The sequence below is a fragment of the Megalobrama amblycephala genome, linkage group LG13, assembly GCF_018812025.1.
Source record: "Megalobrama amblycephala isolate DHTTF-2021 linkage group LG13, ASM1881202v1, whole genome shotgun sequence".
NCBI classification, from domain to species: Eukaryota; Metazoa; Chordata; class Actinopteri; order Cypriniformes; family Xenocyprididae; genus Megalobrama; species Megalobrama amblycephala.
Genome location: NC_063056.1, coordinates 16,378,347 through 16,400,231, shown reverse-complemented (window position 1 = coordinate 16,400,231; position 21,885 = coordinate 16,378,347). Strand labels below are relative to the sequence as shown.

Below are 21,885 nucleotides of genomic sequence, written 5' to 3'. Positions count from 1 at the left end.
GGAATAGTCAAAAACCTCAAAATTCAGGTTTGGCATAAGGATGCATAAATAATGTCAGAATTCTTCTTTTGGGGTAAACTATCTCTTGAAGAGTGTTATTTGATCTGAATGTGAACTTACGAGGCTTGAATGGTGAATGTGAATGCCTCCGCATTCACAAGCATAAAGGCTTTCTCTGACTGAACAGTAACCTCAAAGCTGGGAGGAACTGACAAAAAATGCATTGAATTTGAGTTAGATGCAATATAATATCTGTGAATAAACATATTTGTATAGATATTGATAATAGTTGGAAAATATGTGAATTTCCATATCTAGTTTAATTTTATTTACCAAATTTCTGGACCTTAAATTCACGCACGGCAGGATTTTCCTCATCACCTTTGTAATGTGCTGTTATCTTCCATACACCAGGTCTGGAGAGATTGAATTAAAAGTCTTATAAGAGCTGATATAAAAACAGCAGCTTCAGAATGGTGCCATCTTAAAAGAATGAACAGCATGCTAATATTTACTACCATAAGCATCAGAGATTTTATTCTACAAGATCTTTGACTAAGATGGAAAATGAGATTGACTGTACTTTGAAATATCAGGGATGTGGTAGCTCTTTGACAGAATGCCATCTACAACTTTGGTTGTTGATTTCTTGACCTTCCTCCCAGCAGCATTCTGAGGATATAAAGATCAGTTAGGCAGCCCTTACAAAATGTAAGTATTCAAAATAAGTTAATTTTATTAATTATACTTCAGAAAAGTTCAAGTATATTTTCAAGTACTGTTTTTTAAGTAGTGTACTATTTCAATACTACTTGGGACTAAAGTGGCCATCTTTTTAGTGTATAAAATATATAATGTATATGTATATACATTATATATTTTATATAAATGTATATATTTTATATTAATATATAAATATACTTTTAAATATACTAGTGTAACAGTAGTAAACTTTTAGTACACAATTACACTAAAAAATTACAAACAATATCTGTAAATTAACAACTTGACTGTTATTTTAAGGATTATATCATTAATGACAAATTATAGTAATTCTTAATTTTTATGTGTAAATTAGCATGTTATTTATACAGTATTTTTCTGTTTTCTTAAATTACATAACTACTAAATCATGTAAAATTACGAACAATAACTCTAAATTAACAATTTGACAATTTTTTTAAGGATTATTTTATTAATGACAAATTACAGTAATTCTCGTTTTTTATACAAAGAAATTACTGTATCATTTTTATAGGTTTTTTTCTGTTTTCTTATATTACATACAAATTCATGTAAAATTACATGAATAATCATAATCTGTAATTAAACATGTAGCTCAATATATGAAAGGGTGATATCCAAACTAACAATTTAACATTCTTCTTTGTAATCTTATTGGTTTTATATCTAGCTGTATTTTTAAACTCTGTAATTCTGGATACAAAGCAAATACAGCAAATTAAATATCAAACAATGCATAGTCTGTTTTTTAAGTGTACAAAGCTGCTCTTGCTCTCCAGGTTTAAACTTTAGGCCTTTGTCAACACACCATTTGATCTAAATTGTGAATAGAGATGAGAAAAGCACACATATTATTTACAAGCTCAAACTCCCTAAAAACCACCCATCAACTTTCACAAACACATTCATGGCATACTGCCATTTTAAATGCAATGTGTGGAAAACACACATTCAATGGAAAATTTATAATCCTCAATTTTTCAGATGTGCATGTCTGTATTAAGGAAACACTTTGCTGTGAGGTGACAATATTAATCACTGACTATTGAATATTAATCATGCTGCTGCAAGCATACAGTGTTGAAATGAATACCAATACATTTGTACATTCATTATCAAAGTTCTCGATTATTGTTGAATTAGTTAGAAAGCATTTCAACATTTTCAGTTTACATGATCCCATACCACAAATACCACAGTTGAATAACCCTGGACCAAGGACCAAAGTTGTTTAGCACTGTGTAATGTAAAGGGGCAAATATCCTACAGTAAATGTCATAGTTGTGCACAGCTGCATTTAGGCATAAGGTTCTAAAGCAGGGATTTGTTAAAGGTGCCATAGAATTGAAAATTTAATTTACCTCTGCATAGTTGAATAACAAGAGTTCAGTACATGGAAATGACATACAGTGAGTCTCAAACACCATTGTTTCCTCCTTCTTATGTAAATCTCCTTTGTTTTCTGATTCTGATTCTGATTCTGATTCTAAAAGACCTCAGAAGAACAGGCGAATCTCAACATAACACCAACTGTATAACAGTCGGGATCATTAATATGTACGCCCCCAAATTTTGCCCCAATTCATTTTTTTAACTGCCTGTTTTGGGGCATCATTAACTATGCACCGATATATAGGTTGCAGCCCCTTTAATTCTCGTGCTCCCCCGCCCCCGGAGCTCGCGCTTGCCTTGAACAGCATAAACACAGTTCACACAGCTAATATAACCCTCAAAATGGATCTTTACAAGATGTTCGTCATGCATGCTGCATGCATACATCGGATCATGTGACTATTGTATTTATTTGGATGTTTACATTTGATTCTGAATGAGTTTGATAGTATGCTCCGTGGCTAAAGCTAACATTACACACTGTTGGAGAGATTTATAAAGAATGAAGTTGTGTTTATGAATTATACAGACTGCAAGTGTTTAAAAATGAAAATAGCAACGGCTCGTCTCCGTGAATACAGTAATCAACGATGGTAACTTTAGGTGCGTTCACGCGGCCTCGTAATTCCTGTAGTTACAAGATTCTAGCTTGTAAAAAGCGTTCACGTCCTCGTAGAGCTCGTAATTACAGCTTGTAAGCTGGGAGTTTTCTGAAAGCTCCCAGATGTACCACGTGGTTGCTGTACCACCTGACCGCTGTAGATTGATTTATTAGGCGTTGATAGTGGTGCCATGGAAACGCATAATTCCCAGTCCAAGGACCAAAAGGACGTGAACAGCTCCGAATATAACGTCACGTGTTGTCATTTCAAGATTACGGTAAATACGAGGTGACGTGAATGCAGCTTTAAACCACATTTAACAGTACATTAGCAACATGCTAACGAAACATTTAGAAAGACAATTCACAAATATCACTAAAAATATCATGATATCATGGATCATGTCAGTTATTATTGCTCCATCTGCCATTTTTCGCTATTGTTCTTGCTTGCTTACCTAGTCTGATGATTCTGCTGTGCACATCCAGACGTTCTGCCCTTGTCTAATAGCTTGAACATGAGCTGGCATATGCAAATATTGGGGGCGTACACCCCGACTGTTACGTAACAGTCGGTGTTATGTTGAGATTCACCTGTTCTTCGGAGGTCTTTTAAACAAATGAGATTTATATAAGAAGGAGGAAACAATGGAGTTTGAAACTCTGTGTATGTCTTTCCATGTACTGAACTCTTGTTATTCAACTATGCCAAGATAAATTCAATATTTAATTCTAGGGCACCTTTAAAGGGGAAGCACGCTGAATCTGCACAAATTTAATGATTCCCCAAAAAAGGCAGTTAAAAAAATGAATACAAAAAAAATCTATGGGGTATTTTGAGCTGAAACTTCACAAACACAAGCATTCAGGGGACAACTTAGACTTATATTACATCTTGTGAAAAAGCATTCTATGGCACCTTAAAAATGCAAAAGGGTCATTACTGGTCATGTATATGTAACTGTAAGTCACAAGTATAGACAAACATGTACACACTCTCTTCTCCTAACCCTAACCCTACATTCATAGGGAAATGATAGGTAACACCATTTGACCAGTTACTTAAATGTAACAGCCTGCAAAAAATAAATAAATGTACACACATGCAATATATACAGTTGCAAGAAAAAGTATGTGAACCACTTGCAGAATCAGGATCAGAATCATCTTTGTTTAGTGCTGTCCTGACTAAGATATTTTACATAAAAGATGTTAATATATATAGTCCACAAGAAAAAAAAAAAAATGCTGAATTTATTAAAATGGCCATGTTCAAAAGTATTTGAACCATTGGTTCTTAACACAGTGTGTGGTTACCTGGATGATCTATGACTGTTTTTATGTTATGTGATGGTTGTTCATGAGTTCCTTGTTTGTTCTGAACAGTTATTAACTTACAAATTCCAGCTGATACTGAGTTGGCATTCGGACGTAAACAAGGAAGCCTGCACTGAGTTCACTACGTATGACAACGGTTCAAACAGTCAGGAGTTAGAAGATTAACCTCGGTGGACTTGAACTTGAAAAATGGTGTGTATTTACGTCTTTCTGCGTTTTAACCCTTTGAGCGGTATGGTCCCACATATGGGATTTTTATTTATGTGCCCCTGGGCATAAGGTCCCACATATGGGATTTTGAATGTTCAGCGATGTCACATAACTGTTAGATTCAAACTGTGCTTTCACGTTTTGGCTGTGAGACGGACGTGTGCAGCGCTTGTCATATATCACAACTATGCAGTGTTTTCAGCCACGTAATGTTTTTTTTAAGGTTTCATACATTTAAATACGCATAAGCACCAGTAAAACAATACATTTAGAGTTTATAAAATACACACTGATGTCAGACATCGGTGGAAGCAGCAATAACAGTGAATTCAAATATAATTTACTGACATTTATTCATATCAGACACACATAATGGGCCTAAGTAACTTTAAAGTTTACTCTATTATTCTTCCAGTTAACCAGCCACTTACTTGCATATATATTTTGGGAGAAACTGATGAATTCACCTGTTGTAAATCCAACTGACAGGACTCTGAACTGCGGGGCAAAGAGATGCCGGTGCCCATCTTGTGTTATTGATCAAGATAAAGATCATTTATAAAGGTTTTTAAACGACCAAACACACTCACTTACACATTTTTGAGAATCGGAATATCAGATAGTTGATGACATGGTAAGCAAGTTTGTGAATATTTTAAATAAAAAACAGAAAATGTCTCAGGTTACATATGTAACCATGGTTCCCTGAGAGGAAATGCTGCATCAAGCACTTTGGGGACGCATCTGCGTGATTGCATCATGAAGCACGTGAAATCTGTCCAATGGCGTGATGGAACATCATAGGCGGGTGACGTCATGACCAGGAAACTATAAAGCACACCTGAACCAAACAGAGTTAGCTTCTGAAAAGTCGAAGTAAGTCGATCACAGGAATGCAGGGAGTATGGCAACGTGACGCAGCGTCTCGTTCCCTCTCAGGGAACCATGGTTACATGCGACGCTGCATCAAGCGCTTTGGGAATGAGATACCCATGCTGCCACAAGACCGAGTGCCTGTCTGTGTGAAACTTTTCAGAGACACCAGCACTCTTGACCCTGGAGTCGAGGCCACATCTAGGTTATAGAACCTAACAAACGTGTGCGGCGAGGAACACCCTGCCGCATCACAAACTTCACTCCAGACAAGGCAAGTGAGGCCGCCATACTCCGTGTAGAGTGAGCACGGACCTTAAGTGGAGAAGGATGACCGGCAGACTCATACGCAAGTGAGATAGCCTCAACTACCCACTTGATCATACAGCAAATTAAGTTTTTCCTGGTCTGGATCCAGAAATGGAGATAACTCTGAAGATAACTTTTCTTTAAGAAATTCCAGAACTGTACCGGCTGGGCAGTTAACAGGATCAAAGTTGTGTTCTCTACACCAAGAAGAGAAGACGTTCCACTTCAAGGAATACAGCCTCCTTGTGGAAGGAGCTCTGGAATGGAGCATGGTCTTCACTACCTCAGTAGGGAGACCGGAATCTATGAGCTGTGCCCCCTCAGAGGCCACACCCACATCTTCCACAACTCTGGGCGGGGGTGAAGGAGTGAGCCCCCTGCCTGTGAGGAGCAGGTCCCTCCTGACCGGAATCTCCAGAGGAGAGTCGTCAAGGATAGACATAAGGTCCGAAAACCAAACTCGGTCTGGCCAAAACGGGGCTACTAGTAGCAACTGGACCCCGTCCTGGCGCACTCTCTCCAGAACTTCCGGAAGCAGAGCAATTGGGGGAAAGGCATACAGACGCAGCCTCGGCCATGTCTGCACCATAGCGTCCAACCCCAGGGGGGCTGGATGTGTGAGGGAGAAATATAGAGGACATTGGGTTGTTTCCAGAGATGCAAACAAGTCCACATCCGCCTTCCCGAAGCGCTCCCAAAGGAGCTCCACCACCTCGGGGTGAAGTCTTCACTCCCCGGGCCTCAGCCCCTGCCTAGACAGGATGCCTGCTTCCTGATTCAGACACCCTGGGATGTACACTGCTCTGACTGACAGTAACTTCCCTTGAGCCCACAGAAGGATCTGGTGTGCCAACTTGCATAAGGGGCGCAAACGCAGACCCCCCTGATGGTTTATGTAGGAGACCACCGCTGTGTTGTCCGTGCGGACCAACACATGATGGCCCCTGAGATCTGGGAGGAAGTGTTTGAGTGCCAGGATCAAGCCAGGTGGCAGGATTGGCAGAACGGTCCCCTGAGGGCACCAAGGGGAGACGGGCACCGTGTAATGAGGTGAACACCGACTCGCCCCGGAAGCAATCACCACTAAGGGAACCAGTCTCTCGAGACTAGCTTTTAGTGCTACACGAGCGACCAGCTCAGTGCCCTGAAGTGGCGAACTGGCAGGGAACAACCGAACTGGCCCCTCTGAGACCCTCCTCAGAGGGAGCGAACATTCTAGTGCTGCTACGTTTCCGGGCGGACACAGACCTTTGTTCGCTGAGGACCGCTGCGCCCTGAAGCACACAAGGTGGCAGGGTTGGCTGAACAGTCCCCTGTGGGCACCTGAAGCACACAAGGAGACAGTAACTGTGTAATGAGGTGAACACCGACTCGCCCCGGAAGCGATCGCCACTAAGGGACGAGATCGATATCACAATATCCACCTCCTCAGAGCTGGACATGTGAGTACCTCAACCCAGGGGGAAGAAACCTCAGAGAGTGCTTCCACCTGGGAAATGGCACTGAACCTGGCAGGTAAGGGCAGAGAAAGGGCGGGGCCCGTCTCTAACCCCTCTGCAAGATCCATTTGCAAACCCCACAAAGCGAGCCTTCGCTGTGCCTCTGCAACAGCGGGACCTGAGCCACAAGGAGCGCGAGCCGAACCGCTTTCCTCGAAAAGCACCCAGCGAGAGCGGAGCGTCTTCATAGACATCTGCTCGCAATGCACACAGCCAGCTCCCTCGAGAGCAGACTGGGCATGCTCCACTCCCAGACAAACAACACAAAGCTCGTGTGCATCTCCCGCTGTGATGTAGATTGACAAGGAGACACACACAGCCTGAATTGCTGCACTTTAGTTGGCATAATAATGTCTTAGATAAGAGTGCTTGAATAACTTGAGAGACAAACAACAATAAATAAGACAGACAGTTTCACAGAGAGCGCTTACTGAAGACACAGAAGCTAACTCTGTTTGGTTCAGGTGTGCTTTATAGTTTCCTGGTCATGACGTCACTCGCCTATGACGTTCTGTCATGCCATTGGACAGATTTCACATGTGCTTCACAACGTAATCACGCAGAGGCATTCCCAAAGTGCTTGACACAGCGTGAGTTCCCTTGAAAGGGAAACGTCTCGGTTACAAAGGTAACCCTCGTTCCCTGAAGGAGGGAACGGAGACGTACGTCGGACAGACCGACGAATAGGAATCTCGCCAGAGAGGCCAATCTACTTCGAGTGTAACTAAACGAGCCAATGCACATTGGCATGCAATCATCTGCATCAGCTGCTCGCCTTGCAGCGCGGGTATATAATGAGCAGCAGGTGCGTTGCATCTTCAGGTTTTCGCTGAGGAGCCGAACTAAGCAGGCGGCAGCACAGCAGGACAACAACTGTGGCGACGGGACGTACGTCTCCGTTCCCTCCTTCAGGGAACGAGGGTTAACTTTGTAACCGAGACGTTCCCATTCAGTCGGTCACGTTCGACGTACGTCGGACAGACCGACGAATAGGAGTCCCTACCAAAGCGCCACAGGATCTGCCCATCTCCAGCGCTCTGTTGTAAGCCACCTGAACCCCCTTGCCTGCGGACGGTGGGACAGGGCTAACACACAGAGAGGGTCGATCACTGTTGTTCCCAAACCCATTCAGTGAGACTATTGGATAACGCTGGGAAAGCGTAACCTTTCGTTGAAAGGAACGCTGCGGAAGCCACATCCTTCCCCGAAGGAGTTATGTGGAGAAGTACATATGGACTAACCCTGTAGGGCTGTGCTACATATGGAAGAACTGGGGTGACTCCAACTCGGTAGAGATGGGTTCTCCCAGAGGGAAAGACACGGGCTTCGTTTAGGAGCAACCGTGGAGAAGCCATATGGGATCCCCGTAGGGTCACACATATGGAACCCAGCCTAAATCCGGTTCTCAGGGATTCAACGGAGTATAGGCCTGGCGCCGGACGCTCCGCCACGTCGGCTGCCGAAGGGTAACCGGAGGACTCAACAGGGTCTGCCCGTAGGGACTCTCTGGAGCAAAGAAGCGCACGCAGCGCAGCAAGCCGACACTAAGCCGGGGCCTCTCCGTGCCTCTGACCTGAGGCGAGAACACGGGAGGAGACCGGCTCGACACGAAGGCTATAGTATCTAGCGAACGTGTTAGGTGTCACCCAGCCCGCAGCTCTACAAATGTCTGTTAGCGAGGCGCCACGAGCCAGCGCCCAGGAAGATGCTACACCTCTCGTGGAGTGAGCATGCAACCTGAGCGGGCAGGGCACGCCCTGAGCTTGGTAAGCCAGGGCGATGGCATCCACTATCCAGTGGGCCATCCTCTGCTTGGAGACAGCCTTTCCCTTCTGCTGGCCTCCATAACAGACAAAGAGCTGGTCTGAGGTCCTGAAGCTTCGAGTTCTGTCTATGTACAGTCGCAAGGCGCGGACTGGACAGAGCAAAGCCAGGGCTGGGTCTGCCTCCTCCGAGGGCAGCGCTTGCAGGCTCACCACCTGGTCCCTGAAGGGAGTGGTAGGAACCTTGGGCACATAGCCAGGCCGGGGTCTCAGTACCACGTGGCTGTCACCCGGCCCGAACTCTAGGCACGATTCGTCGACCGAAAATGACTGCAGGTCCCCTACCCTCTTGATAGAGGCCAATGCAACCAGCAGCAAAGTCTTCATAGACAGAATCTTTAAATCTGCCGACTGCAAAGGCTCAAAGGGAGCAATCTAGAGTGCTCTTAGCACCAGAGCGAGGTCCCAAGAGGGTATGGAGGGGGGACGAGGAGGATTTAACCGTCTCGCCCCCCTAAAGAACCTGACGACCAGGTCGTGCTGACCAACAGATTTGCCATCTATGTGGTCGTGGTAAGCGGAGATAGCAGCAGAATGGACTTTGAGGGTGGAGGGGGACAGCCTACGCTCCAACCCTTGCTGCAAGAAGGAAAGCACGACACCGATCGAGCATCTTTGGGGGTCTTCTCGGCGAGAAGAGCACCACTCGACGAACAGGTTCCACTTCGAGGCATAAGCACGTCTCGTAGACAGTGCACGAGCCGAAGTGATGGTGTTAAGTACCTCGGGGGGTAAGTCACCTAGAACCTCCGCGTCCCATCCAGGGACCAGACATGGAGTTTCCAGAGGTCTGAACGCGGGTGCCAAAGAGTGCCCCGTCTCTGAGAAAGAAGGTCCTTCCTCAGAGGAATGGGCCAGGGAGGGGCTGTCGCGAGGAGTGAGAGTTCTGGGAACCAGGTCCAGTTGGGCCAATAAGGCGCAATCAGCAAGACCTGCTCCTCGTCCTCCCTGACTTTGCACAGAGTCTGTGCAAGTAGGCTCACTGGGGGAAACGCATATTTGCGCAGGCCCCGGGGCCAGCTGTGTGCCAGTGCGTCTGTCCCGAGTGTTCCCCCGGTCAGAGAGTAAAACAACTGGCAGTGGGAGGTTTCTGGTGAGGCAAACAGGTCTACCTGAGCCTCTCCGAACTCTGTCCAGATCAGCTGAACCACCTGGGGGTGGAGTCGCCATTCTCCTGGCAGCGCAGCTCGTGATAGCTCGTCGGCCACACGGTTGAGCACACCGGGGACATGAATGGCGCGAAGCGACCTCAGATGCTTCCGACTCCACAGGAGGAGATGGTGGGCGAGTTGCCACATGCGACGGGAGCGTAGACCACCTTGACGGTTGATGTACGCAACGGTCGCAGTGTTGTCCGTACGGACCAGTACATGCTTGCCCCGTAGCAGGCCTTCGAGGCGGCTCAGAGCAAGACGTACTGCCAGCAACTCGAGGCAGTTGATGTGCCAATGCAGATGGGGTCCCGTCCAAACCCCTGACACTGCATGCCCGTTGTACGTGGCACCCCAGCCGGTGGCAGAAGCATCTGTGAACACCACAGCATGCCGGGACACCTGTTCTAGGGGCACTCCTGCCCGGAGAAACAAGGGGTCCGACCACGGACTGAAGGTTCGGCGGCACTCCTGAGTGATTGGCACCCGGAACGTGCCGCGTTGCCACGCCCATCTCGGGACTCGGCCGTGAAGCCAGTGCTGAAGCGGTCTCATATGAAGCAGACCGAGCGGTGTTACAGCCGCAGCAGCCGCCATATGCCCCAGGAGCCTCTGAAAGAACTTCAGTGGGACCGCTGTCCTGCCATTGAATGTATTCAGGCAGTTCAACACCGACCGAGCACGTTCCTCTGTGAGGCGTGCTATCTGCTCGACCGAATCCAACTCCATACCGAGAAAAGAGATCCTCTGCACCGGGGCGAGTTTGCTCTTTTCCCAGTTGACCTGAAGCCCCAACTGGCTGAGGTGTCTGAGCACCAAATCCCTGTGTTCGCACAACTGATCCCGGGACTGTGCTAGAATGAGCCAGTCGTCGAGATAGTTGAGGATGCGAACACCCTGTTCTCTCATGGGAACAAGGGCTCCCTCCACGACTTTCGTGAAGACGCGGGGAGACAGGGCCAGCCCGAAGGGTAGGACTCTGTACTGATATGCCTGACCTTCGAACGCGAACCGCAGGAAAGGCCTGTGCCGCGGAAGGATCGAGACATGAAAGTACGTGTCCTTCAGGTCGATCGCTGCAAACCAATCCCGGGGACGGATGCATTCGAAAATGCGTTTCTGCGTGAGCATCTTGAACGGTAGCTTGTGAAGGCTCCGATTCAAGACCCGCAGATCCAGGATCGGTCGTAACCCGCCGCTTTTCTTGGGTACAATGAAGTAGGGACTGTAAAACCCTGACCTCATATCGGCTGGAGGGACCGGCTCTATTGCATCCTTCGCCAGTAGGACTGCGATCTCCGCGCGCAAGACAGGGGCATCGACATCTTTCACTACAGTGAAGTGGACGCCCCTGAACCTGGGGGGACGCTGGGCAAACTGAATCGCGTAGCCGAGCCTGATGGTCCGAATGAGCCAGCGGGACGGACTGGGGAGTGCTAACCAGGCTCCCAGAGACCGTACCAGCGGGACCAGAGGAACCACAGGCGCACCCGCAGCGGGGCAGCGAGGTGGAACGCAGGGACGCGGCCCGGGAGGCTCTCTCTGCGAGGCGGCCCGAGGCGGCGTCACAGTGTGCTGTGCAACACTTACCTGCTTCCACGGGTGGACAGAGGGAGCAGTCGAGGCTTTGACTGCCTGCTGCTCGCTGCTGTCCGCTGGCGACAGAAGAGGGGGATGAGAGTGGTGAGGTTCTTGCCCTCCCACTGCTCTCCGAGCCCTCTTCGGACCCGGAGATAGAGGAAACTGCTCTTTTATTAAGAATTTGGGTACAAACAAAAACAGAAGGAAACAAAAGATTCTCCACCCGGCCCTCCTCCGGGGGAAGGAGCGGTGCGGTCACCACCTCCTGTAGAGCAGTCCCCTCCATCTCCGGGTCGCCCGTCCTAGGGCCGCTTGGACTTGGCCTTGCCACCCTTCTTCTTGGGGGTGGCGGGACGGGCTGGGCGCCCCGACCGCGACCGGCTCCACGGCGCCGCTTAGCTGGAGGCTGCTGCTGCTGGGGCGCGGGAGCGGGGGCGGCCGCAGGGGGGCACCCTCGGCGACGGGCAGTCTGAGGTGCTGCGGGCGGTGGTGGAGCAGCAGCTGACCGCCTCGGCAGGATGTGACTGATGGCCTCAGACTGCTTTTGTACAGTCCAGAACTGTTGGGCAAAGTTCTCGACCGCATCGCCGAAAAGGCCGGTCTGGGACACGGGGGAATTAAGAAACCTGACCTTGTCGGTATCCCTCATGTCCGCGAGACACAGCCAGAGATGGCGCTCCTGGACCACAAGTGTGGACATCACACGACCTACTGACCGTGCCGTAACCTTCGTCGCACGAAGCGCGAGGTCCGTCGCGGCACGAAGTTCCTGAAGAACTTGTGGGTCATGGCCACCCTCGTGCAGATCCTTCAGTGCCTTGGCCTGATGGACCTGCAACAACGCCATAGCGTGTAGGGCAGAGGCAGCTTCCCCACAGGCCTGGTAAGCCTTGCCGGTAAGATCCGACGAGTGCTTACAGGCCCGGGAAGGGAGAGACGGCTCCCCCCGCCAGGTGGAGTTAGGGCACAGTTGCATAGCAACGGCCCATTCCACAGGGGGTATGCGCGTATAACCCTTCGCTGCCCCGCCATCAAGGGTGGTGAGGGAGGAGGACCCACCGACACGCTTTCGGGCAGTAAAAGGTGCCGTCCACGTGCCAGTGAGCTCTTCATGCACCTCCGGGAAGAAAGGCACTGGGGTGGGGGGCTGAGAACTAGCCCTTGCCACCCCGAGATACCAATCGTCCAACCTCGAGGGTTCGGGACACGGTGGAGGATTCCACACGAGCCCGACCCTGTTGGCGGCCCGGGAAAGCATAGCCATCATTTCCGGGTCTGAATCGGGCACAGTTGTCACTCCCGAGGGAGGCAGCTGCGCCGAATCGTCATCCCCAGAAGCGTCAGGCTCACCCTCCGATGCAGCGATCGACATCCGGTCGTCTTGGGGAGCTCCGAAGGATACGGATGGTACACACCTCTGGGGTGGTCCACCGCGCTCCCCCGGCAGCTCTACTGGCTGCGGAGTGCAGGAGGGATGAGGGTTCCTAGGGGGTTGGTTCCCCGAAGGAAACGCGCTCACCGTGATCCTCAGGTCACCAGTGCCGCCGCCCGAAGCAACCCTCTGAGGAGGATTGGAATGAGGCAGCGGCACTGGGACTCCGCCCCTTTGCAGGAACTGGAGTCTAGACCGCAACTCCGAGACGGTCATCTTCCCACAATGGGTACATGACTCGTCCACAAACGCCGCCTCAGCGTGCCTTAAGCCCAAGCACGCGATACAGCGTTGGTGACCATCCCGAGGCGCCAGGCAACGACCGCATCCAGCAGCACACAAGTAGAACGACATCTTTAAAAAGATGCGAACTACTCGTGTAAGCTCTTTCAGGGACTAACTCTCTCAGTGCCGAAGCACGCAGGGGAAAGCCGCTGCAGCACAGACAGGGAATGTGCAGCCTGTCGTGTGCACTCTCTTATCAGATGCTGCTCTTACCAGCTGTAAGAACAGCCTTTTAGCGCTCTTAAAGCGCACCGTCACCAGCCGTGAAAACGGCCTTCACGCTGATACACAGCTTTTTTTGCTCAAATAAAAAAGGCAAAAACGAAAGCAAAGAAGAAAAATCGGCCCCACTGCTGTGCTGTTCCTCCTGCACCGGACGAGAAGAGCAGTCAGAGAGAGAGCTGGCTCGTTGAAGTCCGAAGCGAAAAGCTGAAGATGCAACGCACCTGCTGCTCATTATATACCCGCGCTGCGAGGCGAGCAGCTGATGCAGATGATTGCATGTCAATGTGCATTGGCTCGTTTAGTTACACTCGAAGTAGATTGGCCTCTCTGGCGAGATTCCTATTCGTCGGTCTGTCCGACGTACGTCGAACGTGACCGACTGAATGGGAACAAAATAATAGTGATCTCTGTCATACAGTGTTATTGTGGCTGCGTTGAGCGTACGTGACATGCACGGCACATCGCCATGGAAACAATAAGGGCAAACGTTCTAAAATAATGGTCGCCTTAAAAAAAAAAAAAATCTCACTCTGGGGGAACAGTTCGAATATTTTAAACTCACGCTCAAAAGGGTTAAACAACATTCCTTCTGTTCATTCATGTTTATTTGATGCTATAAATTAACTAGTAGGAAGAGATGATCGGTTCATGAGCTGCTTGAACTGAGGCACTACAGCGATCTGTCATGACACATTAAAGAGACACAAAATGTTTTTTATTGTTCAAATTTCTTAAAAAATTACACAGTTTAAAGCTTTGTTTAATATCATAAGTAACCTGTTCTGTCTTGTCTGTCGATGTGTTATCAGTGTCTTCTTTGATCCACAATGTATTTTTCACTGCATGTGGCGTGACAGCGCCATAGCTTGTCAGACAAAGCAACAGTAATTAAGGGTAACTAAGAGTAATAAATGACATTATTTTCATTTTTGGGTGAACTAACCCTTAAATGCCAATGTCTGTGATTGCTGATGTTGTATTATCCTAACACGTCTCTTCATGAGTTTTTTTTTTTTTTTTACCTCCATGAGCTGTCGTTTGTGCACCAGTCTTATGCACGAAAAGCATGCTTTCATTTAATTTCAATATGTGTGGTATATGATGAAAAAATAAAATAAATAAAAAGGGCCAAATCACAGAACCTGCAAAGACGACCTATTATGATGTCACCAGAGTGTGTATGTGAAGTTTTAGCTCAAAATACCCCACAGATAATTTTTTATTGACCTTATTCCTGACGAGCCTACTGCGTTTCGAATTATGGGTTGCACTTCCGGTTTGGAGAACTTCCATTCAAAAAGACTGAAATGAAACGTTTCAAATCATAAGGTTGCACTACAAATAAAGCTTATCCGTCAGTTTAACTGAATGAGCTGTCAAATTTTTTATATCATGTTTTATTTTCAGACATCATGAGAATAAAAACGCTTGGCATTTTAACGTAACATGTTATAACAAGAATATCTATGGCAAAAGCTCTTTTCAGCTGCTGCTTTCTATCCTTTCTATCCTCAGAACAGGTATAGTTTAGTTTAATTTAATTTAGTTTAATAACTTATATTGTATTCTTGTTTTTATCCACTATATTAGTACAAGCCTGTTTACTGATGAGATTTATAACATTTATTGTACTTCACACAAAATATGAAGCACCTGTTTTCACTCTAGAAAATCACTGTAAGACCTTAAAACATAGTACAAGTGTACATTAAAATATTATCCATAAACACTCTCTCTTGGATTATCATCAAGATACACAGCGAAGTACACAGAAACACTTGTTACAACTAAGAGTAAACAAATATATAAAGATCTTATGCCTTTTCAGGTGGTGCTTAATAAACCAATAAACTTTATATATGTAAATCATCTCTGATTAACTGTAATAAAGTGCTCTCACCTTTATTACTGCCATATCCAGTATCATTCTGGAGGCTGTAAGTTGGATCATGAACAGTTTACTGATCTATCCTTGAGTAACAACTTTTTAGCACAACCTCTGTTTTGTATTGTCCCTTTGTATTGACATTCGTTCACAAAGCAGTCCGGTGTGAAATGATTCGCACAGACTTAAACAAATTTCGTTAAAAAACAAAATGAATCCACCTTGTCTTCAGCGGCTCAGATATGGAGTAAATGGAGAGAGCTATGTGGATCAATTTATCCAGCTACAGAAAAAAGTGTATCAAAGTGTCATTTCTTCAGTGTTGTCACATGAAAAGATATAATATTTACAAAAATGTGAGGGGTGTACTCACTTCTTTGAGATACTAAATATGCTGTTTAATGTTTGATGATACTTGAGCATAAGCAATGCTTCTATCGCTTGTTTCAACTGTTTGCTGCTGCTGCTTCTCTGAGTACAAGTATAGGCCAAATATACTTAGACTTTTCTATCAGTATAAGTCAAGTACATTTAAGTGTCTTTTTTTTTTTTTTTTGTAAGGGAGGGCAGTTTCTTGATTTGCTCAATAAATTATGGCAAGAATTTAAGCTGCAGGAAGAACCCTATTTCATGAGTTAATCTTAAATAATGAAAACAAAAAACCCTCTGAGAATGAGTTAGTGTACTGGAAAACAATGTGTTAGTACTTTCTTACTTACATATATAGAGACATGAACTATCTCTGATTTTGGTCGCATGGAGTGGTCCAGAGTGAAGATCCTAAACCAAACTGAGAAACAGTGAACCAGGTTTAATACACAGCAGTGATATACATACATGGATTTTTGACTTGTGACATGTTACATTTACATTATGCTATAGACTAAATGGAAAATGTGTAGTTCTTTAACCGTAGGGGCCTTTTAAAACTAGTTAAGATTAATATTGTAAGAACCAGAAAAAAAACAAGAAAAAAAAAAAACATTCCCTTTCGAAACACTATTGGGGAACACCTCCGAGTGATCCACAGTCTGAAATACTTATCAAATCACGGCAATCACATTGACCGGTGACAGCCCAAGTATTTAAGGGGCACCAAGAGAAAATGTCATCCTCTATTCATCTTCAGGGACTGTTTTGTTTGTACTCTATCATTGCCAGTATGAAATGCACAGAGAAAGCCAAGCTTTTTCATAAGTGTATGGATGCATGTCCCAGGTATTTGACACCTGATGACACACACAAACTGTGTGTTTACTGTTTGGGGGAAGAGCATGCACAGTCAGTTCTCAAGGGAGCTGCCTATGCCAATTATGAGCGTTTTCTGTTGAGAACGCTACGCTCTCGTCTGGCTCTCTTTTCGAGGGGACCCTGCAAACATCTCCAGGTGAGGCCCACAGCTTTGGGCTTACTGCGGGGCTCTCTGTGAGCAGTCCACACTAGCGGACTGCCCACATTAAAACCATGATGGCCCAGTGTGGGCCAGTCTATTCAGGCCCAGAGCAACTTTTCTACCTTTGGGCCCAAGCAGGTTTTGTGTAAGCAGCCCACTTTCTTTTCCCATGCTCTGTTTGCTTGTATTTTTATACAGCATTTTCTGTTTTCTTAAATGACATACAAAGGTAAAATTACAAAAATAATCTGTTATTAATACAATAACAAAACAGTTGGATGATAAAATGGTCAAATGACTGGCAGTAAAGTAAAATAAATAGATAGATTAGATAGAATATAAATAGCAGAACATTAAATGCTAACATATCTGTCTAGATCTCAGCATCTTCACTTATTACAGTACAGTTTAAAGGTCCCGTTCTTCGTGATCCCATGTTTCAAACTTTAGTTAGTGTGTAATGTTGTTGTTAGAGTATAAATAAAATCTGTAAAATTTTAAAGCTCAAAGTTCAATGCCAAGCGAGATATTTTATTTAACAGAAGTCGCCTACATCGAACGGCCAGTTTAGACTACATCCCTCTACTTCCTTCTTTAATGACGTCACTAAAACAGTTTTTTGACTAACCTCCGCCCACAGGAATACACAAGAGTTGCGTTTGTAGAGTGTGTTTGTCGCCATGTCGTCGAAACGCTGTTATTTTCATCCCGCAGTCCAATCACCGGGTCTGATTCCGGCTCAAATTGATAGGGTAAAATTAAAGACATGTTTACAATAACACTGAGCGCGTGCATCTCCACGTTATGGTAAGAGGCGTGACCTTTCCGGTCGAATCACAACACAGGAACCGCTGGCACAATCAGAACTCGTTACGTATTTCTGAAGGAGGGACTTCATAGAACAAGGAAGTCATCAGCCCGTTTTTATGACAGTGGAAACAGCGGTATACAGACAAGTAAATTATGTGAAAAATACTGTGTTTTTTTACATGCGAAACATGAACACATGTTATATTGCACACTATAAACACAATCAAAGCTTCAAAAAAACCACGAAAAACGGGACCTTTAAGTATTTCTTTCGTACATAGATGTTTATGTTTTATTGTAAATAAAGTTTGATGTCATTGTTATTGAGGTCTCAGAGAGGCCTTCAACCACTGATCAGCTTAGGGCGCCAAGTACTATGCAGGACAACCCTCAAATGAGTGGAGTAAAGAGCTCAACCTAACAGGTAAACCATACTGTAGGCACAGAATCATGGAGGCCCCAGAAGGGGCCTGCAACATGGCGCAAATTCTACATTGTGAAGAAATACCTCACAGCAGCCTTGCGAAAGGCCAACATGTGAAACTACATGCTGAATCTGCTTAAAGAACACCCAGATGTGAGGGAGGAAAGACATCTTTTCATAAGTTTTTTTTTCAGTTGGATTCATATCTAAATATAGTAGTCAAAATTTGAAGTGGATCAAAACCACTTCAAATGCTACTGTATTATGAAATAACAATTATAACAATAAAGGCTACTTTTTGTCAAAGTTTAGTATTTTTTGTAATAAAAAAAAAAAAATCAGTTTTTCAATATTGTTACATTATGATGAGACTCCACTTAGAAATTGGACAAAATTCATCCTCAAAATCAACATTTTTGAAAAACTTTTTTTTTTCCAGTACAAAAAAAAAAAAAAAATGCTAAACTTTGACAAAGTAATTTTTATTTCTATAATTGTGATTTCATAACATTTAGATATGAATCCAACAACAACAACAACAAAAAACTTTAGAAAAGATGTCTTTCAGTCAGTCAAATAACACATAGCAACACAGCACTAACACAGCACTACATACGTGGGGGCAGGGTGGCTTTGAGGATTCAGAAGGCTCACCATCTTCATCCTCATCAGCCATCTCCTGCTCTCTTGTTTGGCTTAGAACAAGAAGAGCAATTGCTGCTGAATCTAACGATGGCATAGACAACACATCATCATAATCACACAGCTGTCTCCCGTCAGCCGTCGAAGGTCGCAGGGAATTTCACCCCTTCAACTCTTCAACAAGCTCCAGCTGAAACCCCCTTGATCTAGTCTCTACTGTGCCTCAGCAAAAGTAAGACCCAAACCATTAGGTGCAGCTGCCGGTCCTTCTCCTCTCGAGGAGAAGACCAGAAGAGAGTGGAGCATTTTACAAGTAAAACAGACTCACAACAACAAACAGGCAGATCCCATGAGAAATGCCTGTACATATTCTTTTGTTCTCATAAAAGACAACGTTATATGTTATGTAAGTTATGTATGTGATCAGATGTCAACACATGGATGCACACACTTCCTGAAATGTTTGTCAGACATAAATTGTCTTACCTTAATATCGGTTTGATATCGCTTCAGACAAAACAGTCCCTGAAGACAAAAAAGTGACTGACTTTTTCTTTAGGCGCTCCTTATATACTTCCGGGTCGTGCTATGATGACGTCATTGGCTGCCACCGGCCAATAGGATTGTCGTGAGTTGATATTGTTTTCACTGGTTCACGCGGAGGTGTTCCCCTTAGCGTTTTCAAATACAGAATTGAGTTCCATTTCGAAAGGGAACTATGATTATTAATTTTTTTGTAGATGGGGGTGTCTCGCCGGTGGTACACTTTTGGCTTAAGGGGTTAATAAAGAAGGGGTTAAGTTTCAGGTTTGTGCTGAGGAGTCTTTCCATTTCTGACAGTCATGCTCAATGTTATGTCAATACTGACATATTCAGAAATGGAAAGCACCACAACCACTGAACTGCGTTAACGGGTGTTGGTGATCCAAATGCTGGCAAGCTGTAGCGTGTCAGTTACCAAATGCTCTTGCCCAATTGTAACTTTCACAATACCCTATGTACATTGAATAGTCCTTCATGCCTGTCAGGATGGAATGGACAGTTCTTACCATGGAGACAGACATTAGCTGTTGGAAGCATGCCTAGTCCAGATGAAGAGAGACACTTCTGAGGCCACATCCCACCCATAAGGAGGTACATGAGGAAAATGCACATATGGACTGACACAATGGGAAGTGATGATACTGTAGTGATGATACTTTGATACTGTATATACAGTATATGGACATTTCACTTATTTAATTCCTCAGAATTAAATACAGCCAATTATCAGCCAAGTACACGGTCTGAGTGATGAGATTGCCCCAGCGATAATCGAATGGGTCGACCTCAAGGACACAAAAACATGTATATACAAAAAATATACAAACAATGTATATTTTTTATAAATTAGTTAACTTGAGCAGAGCACACAAAATCACAGTATGATCTGAAGACATGCTGATGCACCTGTGTCACATCTAATTATAGCCTCTGATGTGTGCACATTCCGATGACGTCACTGCTGAGGCTATTAAAGTTCTAAGTCAATTTCATTGATGTGTTGCAGTTGCACACATATTCACAGCTGGTCATTTCAAAAGGCATTCACAGAGTGTAGCTTTTGAAAGGGAACAAATTCCAAGTGTATTTACTGTACCTTTCTGTTTGGGGTTGTAAATGGGTTGGTCAGTCTGAATAAAGATGTAGCCAGTCTGTTTGGAGACCAGGATGCGTGTCTGCCATTTCTGACCATCAACTTCACATGCCAGGTTGAGATAAGGAGGCTCTCCTTTGATTCCTTTAATTCTTGAAGCTTTATTTGCAAATATCTTGAAGAGGCAATACAGAGAAATTAGCTTTATACACAGCAACTTTTTAAAATGGCATGCTTATGTTTTTATATTTTTTCTTCAACAATACATTTGAAAATTATATTTGAACAGCTACATATCAAACTAATTATTTTGTATAGTATTTTGTTTATTATTATACATAACTATATCCTGAGAAAATAAACTTCTGGTCTTGATCTGGAATTACATGAAAATTTAGGTCTATTTAAATATTTATTTGTTTTATTTGTTTTACCTCAAGCTTCAATTCCTCAAACTGTCCTTTTTTGCTGATTGTTATGGTCTCCCGTGTGGACATGGGAATATGCCTCTCTGTTACTAAGTGACAGGACACAGGTTTGCCAAGCAATGCCTCCCCCACCTGAATCCTTATGGGTTCTTTCACACCAACATGAAAGACACTCGGAGCAATGATTAGGAATCTGACAAAAAACAAACAACCAAAAAAACATTTTTTTTTAGCTGCCATTCAATTGAATTGCAGTCATCATGAAAAGAAAGTTGTGATAGTCTTTTCTTGTATATCTGAATTAAACTGCTTCTTCTTAGATGTTTACGCATTTTCAACCCAAGCCATCAAACTGACGTTATCAGAGAAGGAACCCCATTTCAGATTTTGATTAAAGATTACAGTGACAAACAATTTTTTTTCTGTGTAATAACTTGCATGGATTAATTGTTTACCACAAGACTAGTAATATGCACTAACAAAGTAAATAGGGTCGATTCTGATTTCATGCTGACTTTAAAGCATATGGCAAAATGGATGCAAACTTGTATATATGTGACCGAGTGGATAATAACGATGATGTATGGGGGGGAGAGTATTTATATTGCCCTATAAATATATTGCCTATAAATTGCGGAAAGGTTGGCAGGCTGCAAAACTTCCTGAAGTTTTGACCTTTTCCGTCTCTTTCCGGTGTTGTGACCCTGAAGTGCCATAGCGAGGTATGAGCGTCTATGGGATTAGATTTGTGCCAAAATATATTGAACATAACATTTAAAAAAAATGAATAAAAATATAAAATGAAACCTAATAAAATGTCTTTGAAACTTAAAAAAAAATTAATCGCAGACAAAATGTTTCACTTCGATTTTGATACACTGTATGATTTGCTTACTGTTTTATCCTTTTCATTTCAGTGATCTGTACTTACAAATGCATTTCCAGAGTTTTAATTTACGCTTCTGAAATTTTTATTTACGATCCCAGAGTTTTCGTTCACCATTCTGGAACAAATCTCTCGTGGCGGTAGGGCTAACAGTGGTATGTTCTCATAGCCTACTGAGTTTTTGATTGACATCATCTTGACCTGGAAGTGAAGACGTCATGTCAGTGTTGTGTTGACATGTGGATGTGGTTGTCTGTAAGTGGCTTCCTATTTCATTTTAGTGATATAAAGCTATGAGTTTATATATTAGTTTATTAT

General features: G+C 44.5%; 1 protein-coding gene across 33 annotated transcripts in view; it reads right to left on the bottom strand.

Moving 5' to 3' along the window:
• LOC125243333 (complement C4-B-like) overlaps positions 1 to 21,885 on the bottom strand; it is a 154,752-nt gene that overhangs the window by 110,345 nt on the left and 22,522 nt on the right. For 32 of the 33 annotated variants that reach the window (XM_048152913.1, XM_048152886.1, XM_048152915.1 and 29 more), the window contains exons 2-7: positions 20,688 to 20,874; positions 20,257 to 20,428; positions 16,068 to 16,138; positions 584 to 672; positions 334 to 416; positions 121 to 208 (exon numbers count right to left, since the gene is read on the bottom strand). In XM_048152913.1, the coding sequence (XP_048008870.1) occupies positions 121 to 208; positions 334 to 416; positions 584 to 672; positions 16,068 to 16,138; positions 20,257 to 20,428; positions 20,688 to 20,874 (690 nt within the window). Of the gene's footprint in view, positions 1 to 120; positions 209 to 333; positions 417 to 583; positions 673 to 16,067; positions 16,139 to 19,666; positions 20,227 to 20,256; positions 20,429 to 20,687; positions 20,875 to 21,885 lie in introns of those variants that run through there. The other variant, XM_048152917.1, reaches the window with a different exon arrangement.